The 12,697-nt window shown below is 40.8% G+C and overlaps 1 protein-coding gene across 5 annotated transcripts in view; it reads right to left on the bottom strand.

The window, feature by feature from the left end:
* PTPRM (protein tyrosine phosphatase receptor type M) overlaps positions 1–12,697 on the bottom strand; it is a 665,201-nt gene that overhangs the window by 388,405 nt on the left and 264,099 nt on the right. For all 5 annotated transcript variants that reach the window (XM_059881042.1, XM_024984488.2, XM_024984489.2 and 2 more), the window contains exon 5: positions 5,503–5,618. In XM_059881042.1, coding sequence (XP_059737025.1) covers positions 5,503–5,618 — 116 coding nt within the window. The remainder of the gene's footprint in view (positions 1–5,502; positions 5,619–12,697) is intronic.

The raw sequence follows: 12,697 nt of genomic DNA, 5'->3' as shown, positions 1-12,697 counted from the left end.
AGGAGGGAGGAGGGTTCAGGAGGGGGAACACATGTATACCTGTGGCAGATTCATTTTGATATATGGCAAAACCAATACAATATTGTAAAGTTAAATGAAATACAATTAAAAACAATAAAAAATAAAAAGTTAATCCTGGCATTTTCACAGTAAATCTGAGAATATTTGGTTAACAGGCTAATATCTGAAATACAAGGTCAGTCAATCAGTGGAGAAAAATGTCCAAGTGACAGAATTTAGTCATTTATAAATAAGCAAATACATTTATACATATAATTGACTTTCACTAACAAAACAGAACTATCTACAATACATATAATAATTGGACAGATGAGTGTGTTAAAGTTCCCTATCTCTTCTGAGCTTGTTTTTTAATAAAATGCGGAATTTAATTTGAAGATTGTTCCAAATTCAGGCTTTACATAATTCTGTAATGCTAAAAAGTGAGCCATTTAAAATTGATGGAGAGAAAAGGATGATTTTCCAGGTTTCCTTCACCAGCTACCATTCACTCAATGCGCAGTCCTGGGCTTGACCAAAGCTTCCATCCACCTACTTTTGAAAAGGCATCTCAAGGATTCCTTGGTGACTCAGTGGTAAAAAATCTGCCTGCCAAAGAAGGAAACACGTGTTCGATCCCTGGTTCAGGAAGACCCCACATACCGCACAACTAAATCTGTACACCAGAACTACTGAGTCTGTGCTCTAGAGCCCCTTTTCCACAACAAGAGAAGCCACCGCAACGAGAAGCCTGTGCGTAGCAACTGAAGAGCAGCCCCCACTCTCTACAACTAGAGAAAAGCCTGAGCAGAACCCAAGACCCAGCACAGCCAAAAATAAATTGATTAATTTTTTAAAAATTAAAATAAACAAAGAAAAGGCCTTTCCACCACCTCCTTGTTTTCTGGCATTTGTCCTGGAAGCTGGATCACCTTCATTTCCCACCCACATCTGAGTCTGATGTGGTAGCTGAGTTCTGTAGATCAGAATGTTTGCATCCTCCTCCATATTCATATGATGAGGCCTACTCCCCACTGTGACCATAATGGAGATGGGGCTTTTGGAAGCTAACTAGGTTGAGATGTACTTTCTTGGTGGCTCAAATGGTAAAGAATCTGTCTGCAATGTGGGAGGCCCGGGTTTGATCCCTGGGTGGGGAAGAGTCCTCTGGGGAAGGGAACAGCACCCCACTCCAGTAGTCTTGCCTGGAGAATCCCATGGGCAGAGGAGTCTGGTAGGCTACTGTTCATAGAATCACAAAGAGTCAGACACGATTGAACAACTAACACTCAATGTTCAGACGAGGCTGAGATGAGGTTGTGTGTGTGGAGCCCGAAGGGTGGGATGAAGGCCCTTACAAGGGGAGGAAGAGCCCAGAGGATGCACGTAACTATGCAGCAAGAAGTTGTTGGTCTGTAGACCCAGGAGCTGGTCCTCTCCAAGAACATGCATGCTGGTCCTGGATCTTAAGACTGCCAGCCCCCAGAACTGTGAGAGATAAATGTCTGTTGGTTAAGCCTCCCAGTCTACAATATTTTTGTTACAGTGCTTTGGTGACTTACTGAAAAGCTGAAAGAGGTATTATAAATACTAATTCCCAAGATAAGCCTATGGAGATAAATAAAATTTTAAATATTTCATAAAGAACAACAGTAATTCTAATATAATTACATGTGACTCAAAGGGTCAATGACTGTATGAACATATATAACTCAGAAATTGATACCATCAGCAAATAATATTTAAGTATAAAAAAGAACATCTAAAATTCTATTTTCTCAGTATCTTATATATAAACTTACTCTAGGATATTTCAAACTGTAGGCTCCACAAGTGATCAGAAAGTTGATAACAACAAGAAATGTGTGCTCTTGTTTTGGTTACTTGAATGGTTTTCCAAATCTGTTTCATTTGAGTGTCTCCCACGGTTACAGCTCAGGTTCATACAAAGATCACCACATCTGATAGTACACAGCAAGGACACTCAGCAGATTCAATGCACATCAGTTTTTTTTTTTTTTTTTTACCACATAAAAATACTTTGATAGATGCTGTCTTCCTCCTGCACACTGTCTGGAAGCTGTTTTAAGTATTTTGCAGCTGTAATAAAGGAGGCTCATGAGCTGTGTTTCATTTTGTTGTTCTGTATTCTAGAAAGACCAGCTCCATGCTGGCAGCAACCTGCCTGGCCCACGGATGAGATGGAGAAGACGGAAGCAGATGGGGTCCATCTGTTAACCATAAACACTTCTTCATTAGTGTCATCCTCAGATTTATGTGTGTTATGTTTTTGAGAAAGACTCTGACATTGATTATATTTAATCTATATTTTTAAGCAATCAAACCACTGGCCATTTTTCATAGATGTGGATCAAGATGTACACGTTGTACAGATGGACTTTTTTTTTTTTTGTCAATATGCCTCCTGGATGTAAATCATGTGATGTCAGTTACATCCAAATCCCTCTAACAGAGTGGTAAGTGCACACAGATTATTCACCTAGCTCTGGATATAAGAAGCCCACACAACGGAGTAGAATTAATCTGCAGTAGAAGTGAAGAAACAGGACTATTTCCAGGTATGCCATCTACCTTCGTGACTCTCAACAACCCTGCACCTCAAACTCATAAAAAAGTACAGAGCCAAGGGATGCAACATGAAACTCTGAAAAATGCATTATGGTAGAATTCAAAAGATGCAAATTACTGTGTAATGTAAGTAAAAATGATCACACTTCACAATGATGTTGTTTTTGTTCAGTTGCTAAGTCATGTCCAACTTTTTGAGACTCCATGGACTGCAGCATGCCAGACTCCTCTGTCCTTCACTATCTCCCAGAGTCTGTTCAAACTCATGTTCACTGAGCTGGTGATGCCATCCAACCATCTCATCCTTTGTTGCCCTCTTCTCCTCCTGCCTTCAATCTTCCCCAGCATAAGGGTCTTTTCCAAAGAATCAGCTCTTCACATTAGGTGGCCAAAGTATTGGAGATTCACCTTCAGCATCAGTACTTCCAATGAATATTCAGAGTTGATTTCCTTTAGGATTCGCTGGTTTAATCTCCCTATTGTCCAGGGAACTCTCAAATAAAGGATGTTCCCCAAATAAAGAATGTCTTATTCATTTCTAAATCTTGACTTACTACTGGGAAGATTCAAGTGACAGAAAAATTTAAAACAATCTTTCATTCAATTTTCTGCCTGAATCTTAGAATTACTTTGAGGAGCCAAGTGAATTGAGATGCAGAAAAGCATTTTTTTTTTTAAGTGTTATAACATTAGAGGAAGAAGGAAGAAAAGCCCATATTCATACCTCCAAGGCCAGAGGGATTTCGTCTAGTTTTCCAGGGCTGCTTCTCCCCACGACTTGTGAAGAATGGCCTAAAGCAAAGACTCAGGGCCCAGGCAAGAGAGCAGGAGGACTCTGTGAAACCATACCCCACCCCCGGCCACAAACCCTTATGCTGCTGGAACTATCTCATACAAATCCAGGTTAATAGAAGCCATCCTTGCAAGCAAAAGACATTTGTCTTATTTCATCCGCTATTAATAAAATAAACATTTCCCCACAAAATGCCTATCCAAACAGAGGAAATAAATTATTGAACACTAAAACTATTCGAACAACACAAAGACTCACAAGCCAAATAACAGGCTGAGTCCAGGACAATCTCATTGTCACTAAGAATTTGAAAGTCATTCTATTCTGTCTTTGTCATCAACCCCTTCTTGACACAACCCTTCTCGAAAGCTGCAGGGCAACATGCAGTCATGGATGTTAGAGGACCCCCAAAGCATTTAAGGTGTCTCTTCCAGAATTTGTTCCCATTTGTCATTGTCCTGCTGACAAATCCTGGGATAGCACAGTTGGCTGTTTTTCATTTCCCCCAGAAATGGAGAAGAAATAAAAAATGACTGTTGACTTCAGTTGTGATGATTCAAAGAATACAGGATTTAAAAATTATAGCATGTGTGCATGCTCAGTCATGTCTGACTTTTTGTGACCCCATGGACTGCAGCCCGCCAGGCTTCTCTGTTCATGGCATTCTCTAGGCAAGAATACTGGAGTGGATTGCCATTTCCTTCTCCAAGGGATCTTCCTAACCCAGGGATCAAACCTGCATCTCCTGCATTGGCAGGTGGTCCTTTACCACTGTCAAAAACTTTACATTTTATAGGGCATCAGGCAAATGTGACACATGACAATTGTTGCTATGCTGCAGAAGGAGACACAGGATAGGTGGAGAGTGATGTGTACCGAGAAGTCGGCAGGCGTGGAACAGAAGCCCAAGTGGAGTGGAACAGATGCACAGAAGGGTCAGAATATAAAGCAGATCCATAGCAAGCTAAAATAAACAACCAAACCAAACCAAAACCCACTATAGGATCCCTAAGGAAAGAGGGGTGAAATCAACACGAGTCAAGGTGGGGAACGAGCAGCCTGTGGACTGATGCACAGCAAGAAGCAACAAGAACGAAACTGGAGAATGCTATGGGGGAAACCAAACCTAGAGTCTAAATAAGTGGATGGCAAACTGGTTAGAGGGGACAGGTCACTTAATCCCATTTGGTCAGAATTCCTGAGACCCTTGATCTGTCCATAAAACTACTGGCTGTGCAAAATACAGATAGTAGAGTGTCTAAGACAATAAAACAAGACACATAAGTGATGATGACACTAAAAAAGGTCTACTTATTTTTTTCTTTAAAAAAATTTATTTATTTTTAAATTGAAGGATAACTGCTTTACAGAATTTTGTTGGTTTCTGCCAAACATCATCATCAACGACAATAAAATGTCTACTTAAATGCTCAAAGGGCTTCCCAGGTGGCTCAATGGTAAAGAATTTGCCTGCCAATGCAGAAGACCCAGGTTCAATTGCTAGGTTGGGAAGATCCCCTGGAGAAGGAAATGGCAACCCACTCCACTCCAGTATTCTTGCTGGGAAATCCCATGGACAGAGGAGCCTGGTGGGCTACAGTCCGTGGGGTCGCAAAAAGTCAGACAAGACTTAGTGACTAAACAAAACAGAACAAAAACAAATAAAAATGGTTAAAAGTAAAAGATGTGTTACTAATTTCTAGGTTTAGGCCTATGGCTAGGGAGCTGAAAATTAACAAAAATGCCTGTAAGTTTGTGTGTGACATGCCCATGTGATTCCAAGAGGATGAACAGGGAGAGGGTATTATATTTTGGACTCCAACATCTTGCTCTAAAAGCAACTCAGTAACCAGATTGTCCAAACAAGATGGCTAAGTAGAAGCAAGGGCAAAACCAGAAGTTCACAGCAAGGTTTATGAAGAATAACATTGAACTTGTCTCGAACTCTTTGTTACCTGGCTACAGACTGTGGAAGCAAGAGAAGAACTGGGGAGACTGCTCAGAGTATCCTCTTCCTCCCTGCTGGTGTTCTGACACTAACCGGATCTCTGGGGCCCTCCCCAGGTACAGGCTCTCTGCCTGCTGGACTCACTCTGAACCATGAACGTGAGTGACTGTACCTGTAGCCAGAGCCTGTCTCCAGCCACGGTCCTGCCGATGGCGCTGCACTGGAAGGTGGCAAACTGGCCGGCGTTGACCTCCACGTTCTGAATCCGCAGGAAGTGGGGCGTTCTGGCTGCAGGAAGACGAAGAAGGAAAGACGTTAAAAGTGGAGGTCTGAACCCGTTTGTCTCTCTTCAAATCTGCCTGCAATTTCGGGCCTCTCCCTTTTGTTTACCTTTGAAGAAAAGAATGCCTTTGCTTCTAAGAGCTTTAAAGATTTCATTACGCCTGTAAAAGAGGTTCTGGAAAGATCTGCTGTGTTCTCTAACAGCCAGGCATTCTGGGATAGAACCAGACGGAAAGAAGATATTTTATGGTCCCTGCTGTGCAAATTATCATAGCTCAGCAGTCTTCTTGTAATAACAGATCTGTATTAATAAAGATTACACTGAGGCCTAATTGATGTTTTGAACAAAAACATATTAGATATTTATACTAGGAACATGAAAAGAACAGTAAGAAGTTAAATGATGTTGTCAAGGAAACTTTTTAAGCCAAGTACGGAGCTGTGAGTAATATATATTTTAATACAAGTAATTGGTATGCAGCACTCCTCATGTAATATTTCCCAGCGACCAAAATACTCTCCCCATAGACAGACTGCGAAATTACACTGGAACTGCCACAGCACGGCGGGTTTTGCTGATTCTTATTTCCAATTCAAGGAGAAAGAATGATTCCACTGCTAAATAGCATTAAGTTTCAGAACATGCATTGTCCATAGGGGACACCTGTTTAAACAAAGCATTGTTCTATTTGATCTAAGAAGCACAGATCCATCTCAGTAGCACACTGAAGACATCCATCGAGGAACTGGAGGCATGGGTTGGAAATTAAATTTTATAACTTCTCCTTTAGGGAAACACTCTCTTACCAGTACAAGGATAGAGTGAAAGAGTAGCAAGAGGTGGAGTAGGGGGAGGTTAGGGAGTAGAAAAGAAGAAAACAGGATGGTGATGTTTTCTGGGAGAAATAGAGAAATCTGAACAACAGCTAGAAGGCATTGTTTATGCCTTGCCAGCCAACGTGTCTCTGGATCACACCTTTCAAAGAATGGTCCACCACTCCTGGGCACCCAAAGATGATATATAGCACTAACACTAGCCTGTGAAAAACATAATTAGGGGGCTTCTCTTAGCAGTCCAGTAGATAAGACCTCACCTTCCAATGCAGGGGTTGGGGGTTCAATCTTTGTTTGGGGAGCTAAAATCCCACAAGCCTCTCTGCCAAAACACCAGAACATAAAAACAACAGAAGCACTATTGTAACAAATTCAATAAAGACTTAAAAAAGCACAATTAGGAGTGAAAATGAATTTCTATCCAAAAACAAAGAAAAATGTAGTTTGATACCAATAACACAGAGGAAACCCCCGTTACTCATTTGAAGACCAGCAATAAGTGCAACAATGCGTTCATGATGCCTGGCATGCAAAATGTCCTCAGTAATTTCTAAAACAGCAGTATAACTGTGGGTCATTGTCTCTAATACTATTATATTCACTTAGAAGCCTATCAACTATTTCTCATTAACTTAATCAAATTCCCCTTAGTCAAGAACAGCACAAGTCTATGGTTTTTAAAGATCTGTGCAAAAAGTCCTTGCATCAAGTTTCTTTTTCTAACTCTCCCAAGAAGCTGAAAGAACCATTGTTTTCAAAAAGTGGCAAAAGGTAACGTTTTTTTGGAGCATTTCATGGGGCAGAAACTTTTCCATTGATGACTCACATTTGTTCTCTGAAGAAGGTTTTTTTCCATTATTTTACTTGTGGGTACTTAGCCAATGAGAGCCAGACATGGAGTGGAAACTTGGGTCTGGCCAGTTCCAAAGCTCAGATGCTGCCCACTAGGCAACACTGCTTTGTAACTTTGAATGCCTTCCCAGGCTCTGCATCCCACCAGGTATGGCTCCAGGTCTGACTGTTGGAATTCAAGCTCCTTTCAAGGCCCCTTTCCAGTGCTGTTCTTTCCATAAAGCTTGCATGGATTCCCTCAGCTTGCTGTCAGACCTCTGCACCACCACTTGTCCTCTGTCGGGCATCTCACTGGTGTTACCCTCTCCTGTCCAGCTCCTGTCCTCCCACCTCTTCCTCTGGCTGCAAATCACTCCTACATACTGGCTTCCTAACACAAAATGTTGGGTGTGGAGCCATCTTTCATGACCACTTGGGTACTGTCACCCCACCTGGTTAAACCCAGGGTCTCTCCAGAGTCTGTGCTGAAGGGTTGCTAATTATTTTGAGTATCACCCTGGATATATCCCCACATAGTTAAGCTACTAAAAATTTAAATAATTTTACCCTCTTGGGATAAACCATAATGCAAAAGAACATTAAAAAAGAACAAACATATGTGTATAAGTGAGTCACCCTGCTGTGCAGCAGATTGGCATGATATTGTAAACCAACTATATTTCTATTTTAAAAGACATAAAGGTACTGATAGGACTTCCCTGGTGGCTCAGACAGTAAAGCGTCTGCCTACAATGTGGGAGACCAGGGTTTGATCCCTGGGTTGGGAAGATCCTTTGGAGAAGGAAATGGCAACCCACTCCAGTACTCTTGGCTGGAAAATCCCATGGACAGAGGAGCGTGGTAGGCTACAGTCCATGGGGTTGCAAACAGTCGGACATGACTGAGCGACTTCACTTTCACTATTAAAGGTACTGATAATATATATTCTTATTTGCAATGTATAAGACAGCCCACACCACGGAGTGCTAAAAATATGTTTACTACCTTGCAAGAAAAGACTCACCATTATTAAATTTGCTTTTCTTTGATTACTGATGAAAAAAGTCTCCCTTAAAAATCCACTGCAAAATGTCCATGTGCTGCTCATGCTTATCTTAGACCTTGGCTTCCTACCCTGTACCTCACCTGTGATCCTTCTCCTTTTCACCCTCCTTACCCTCCAAGGCTGCCAGCATTCTCAAAACCCCTCTTTTTCCTTATGCTCGATGACTGAGCTCCCTTAGCTTCTCTCATCCAGAAGGGCTCATCCAGGTGTCGTGGGGCTGCAGAGCTCTGCACCCTCCTCTCCCCTAGGGAGGCAGGAATGCAAGGAAAGTCTTTCTTCCCAGAGTGACCTCTCCCCCAGAGATCTGCAGCCTTTCAAAGGCTCCTGCACTTTCTAATTGGCACACAGGGAAAGCTAAAAAACATTTAGTTTGCAGCATCAAGAATAAGTTTCCCACAGACTAAAATAATTTACAGAAAATGAATTTCAATCTTTAAATTTTAAGTTCATTCTTTATCAGGCATGTCAGGATCGTTATTTTCGAAGAGCAAGGGTGGGCCACATATATTATTTTCCCTTTTTCTAATGTTACAGCCTGTTTCTGAACTGCTGAAAAATAGCATACTTTATTTGTATCCAAATCCAAACTGCCTCCTGAAATGACTTACCTAGATCATCTTCATTTACATATCCCTCCTACCAAGATGAACTAAAATATTAAAAGATGTCCAATGTATTTAAAATCAATTCCATTCTTTTTCCTAAGATTTTTGATTTAAATAATTTTTTTACCTTTAGAAACCACTTTCAATAATAAACATTAAAATTAAAGAAATAACATTTTTAAATTTAAATTAAAAACCGGAATTTAGAATTTTCTAACTACTTTGTTTCTTAATCATATATAAATTTACCTTTAAGAAGCAGCTTTGGAAATAGGTATGCTTTTCTGCACTATCTATCATGCGATTCTTTTTGAGCTCATGGACTGTAGCCCACCAGGCTCTTCTGTTCATGGGGTTTTTCAGGTGAAAATACTGGTGTGTGTTGCCATTTCCTTCTCCAAGGGATCTTCCCAACCCAGGGATGGAACCCACATCTCCTGTGCCTCCTGCATTGCAGGCAAATTCTTTTACCCGCTGAGCGATCAGGGAAGCCCGCACAGTTTATGATTTTTAAATGGAAAGCATTTGGTAACCTGTGGCGGAGACACCTGTCTGCAGACCTAAGCGTGGGCCTTCTGAGAGAGCCTGGTAAATACCCACTTTGATCCACCAAGGCTCACAGTGACTCCAGGAATGTTCCTACAGATTGCTTATTTGTACTAAGTAAGGAGGCAGATGAAAACCATACTATGAGAACAGATACAAACGGGGGGTGATCGTCAGGAGAGAAATGAAGATGAAACAAAAAATCCTACTGGAACAACAACAACAGAAGCTTCCAGTATCTGGCAGTTACATTATTTATGGGCGGCTCTGAGGTCTGGTGGGAGTTCCTGGTTCTGCATAAAATTATTAGAGCAGGCCTTGGTCATTAAAGAAATTACATCCTTTAACTTAGTCTATTGGTATTTACCTTTTAGTCTATTGGTATTTACCTATTTACCTTTTTGTGACTATTGTGCACTTTTGAAAAAAATTTAACAAGATATTGTGAGCATTTTGCTTGTTAAATATTTACCTAAAACTATAAGAAAAAGTTGTAGTTCACAATCAGGGATCGTGTCACCCCCAGAGAACATCTGATGATATCTGGGACATTTTTGTTTGTCACAACAGGGGTAGGGGAGGTGGCGGGGCAGATGCTGCTGGAACCCAGTGTGCAGAGGTCAGCGATGGTGTTAACATTCTACAATGCACACAACAGCCTCCACAGAAAGGAATTACCCATACTCATGTCAATAATGTCAAGGTCGTGAAATCCTTACATATATACGGGCGTCCAAGGTGGCACAATGGTTAAAAAAAAAATCCACCTGCAATGCACAAGACACAAGAGACCTGGGTTCGATCCCTGGGTCGGGAAGATTCCCTGGAGGAGAACATGGCTACTCACTCCAGTATTCTTGCCTGGGAAATTCCATGGACAGAGGAGCCTGGCAGGCTCCATGGGGTCACAAAGAGTACACACACACACATACACATACACAGATGTATATATCATATGAACATAAAAAAGTTAACTGGAACATTCCTTTACTTTGGACTTCTGAGTTTCTTAAACAGAATGCCAAGACACAAGAGTTCATAATTAAATCCTCATGTAGACTTTTAATTTTTTCCTTAGGGTGAATTTTTAGAAATCGAATTACTAAGACAAAAAGAAGCATTTTTAAAAGACTTTAGACACAAATTGCTGAATTGCTTTCCTTAAAGTGTATAACAAACTGCATTTCTACCAGCAGGGTATGCTAAGTATTAATTTCTGTATTTTTTCTGAAGAAGTTGATTAAATATATGTGCTCTGCTTCATCAGCTTACCTAACAATAATAAATAACAGGAATATCAGAACTGTCATGGTTCTGCCATAGGTCTGTTCATGCACAGTAAAGCTGCCCTGGGAGGCTGCTCTCCTAAGGGCCCTGTTTCTAGCAGTGGCTACTGAACCAAAGAGAAAGATATAGAAAAGCTGATTTATCAATACAGTTTTCTAATTATATTAGGAGTTCTTTTAGGTTATAACTTATATTTTTAATTTGCTGGCCAAAGATAAGACTGTGTGATATTATTTCTTTATCTTCATCCTTATTAAGACATGCTTCTCAGAATGGGGCTTATCTTTTCTCCTTTAGAAAGGATCTGATGTTCAATATGGCTTTCTCAAAGACTCCAGGGTTTATTATTTGCACAATAAGGTTAGCGTCTAAGGAATTGATATCTTTGTCCAAATTGTATTTGGGCGGGGGAGGGAGGTGCGTGGGCGCCTCTGGAACAATGGCTCAGTGGTAAAGAATCCACCTGCCAATGTAGAAGTAGGAGACACGAGTTCAATCCCTGGGTCTGGAAGATCTCTTGGAGGAGGAAATGGCAACTCACTCCAGTATTCTTGCCTGAAAACTCCTATGGTCAGAGGAGTCTGGTGGTTACCATCCATGGGGTCAACAAAGAGTAGGACATGACTGAGCAACTGATCAAACACACACTGCTTTGGAATGGATTGGCTGTCTTTGGTTGGGGCAACAGTGTCTCTTGGTTGAGATGAAGACTTCCAGGAAAAAAAAATCATCTGGCTAAAATAATAAAAGCCATACCTCAAAATGGAAACTAGATGAAGACAGAGAAACCTACTAAGCATAAACCCTTTTATAAGCAAATTATCATTTTCAATTAAGAGAATTAATTGACATGAACAGAACATAGTAACTCATCCACCAGGGTAAATAAGACAAAGGGACTGTGGAATTCTTTGTTTCAGATCAGTTTCCTCCAAGATCAGGAAGGTTAAGATTTCTATTAAAGGCATTTGTAAGGTTTTTCAATAAACATTAAAGGTATAGATAATCTTTCCAGAGGTTTAAGACGCCTGGATTCTCCCTGCCTAGTGCTGTAAACCCTACAAATATTTTTGGTTGGGAAGCAATTGAAGGCTAATACTATTTTAAGGTTGGAATTTCAGCATATGGGCTTCCTTTATGGCGTAGACAATAAAGAATCTGTCTGCAAAGCAGGAGAGCCAGGTTTGATCCCTGGGTTGGGAAGATTCCCTGGAGAAGGGCATGACTACCCACTCCAGTATTCTCACCTGGAGAATTCCAAGGACAGAGGAGCCTGGCAAGCTACAGTCCTTGGGGTCGCAAAGAGTCAGACAAGACTGAGTGACGAACACTTTAACTTCACTCTCAGTGTATATACGTTCAAGCTCAAGCTCTCACTGCCTTTGAATAGATGCAAAAGTTCCTAAACCCAAGCCTTAGTGGATTTTTTTTTTCAATTTGCAAAACTGGGATTTTTTTTAAAGTACGTATTTCATAGGGTTGGGATAAAGATCAAAGAAGATGCTGCCAGGAGAAGACATTCTGTGTGCCTGGTACTTAGCCTCAAAAATGTTCATTATTATTTAAAATAACTGATCTATCACTGGAAACTGGAAAAGATCCCAAGAAAAGGAGGTCTATAGCCAGAAAAGTTTCAGGTCCACGCTGAGCTGCGTGCTCTGAACCTTGCCAAACCACCTTAATTGGAACACAGGTAGAGCACCAGTAGAGTGGAAAATTCCAATCTAGCCCATACTCAAAAAGAAAAATTCTCTTTTTCTCTCTAAATTTATAGGCCCATTTGTCTCCTGGGTACCCTTTCAAAATGCTATGCCAGTTTTCCTCTAAAATCTGCAGGAGTTCTAAAAACTAAATATCTTCCATGAATATTAAAAGGTTTTTGAGTAGAACTCTTCTATTTTTTTTTTATTTCTGCC

Source organism: Bos taurus, chromosome 24, assembly GCF_002263795.3.
Source record: "Bos taurus isolate L1 Dominette 01449 registration number 42190680 breed Hereford chromosome 24, ARS-UCD2.0, whole genome shotgun sequence".
Taxonomy (NCBI): domain Eukaryota; kingdom Metazoa; phylum Chordata; class Mammalia; order Artiodactyla; family Bovidae; genus Bos; species Bos taurus.
This window is presented reverse-complemented; position numbering and strand designations above follow the sequence as displayed.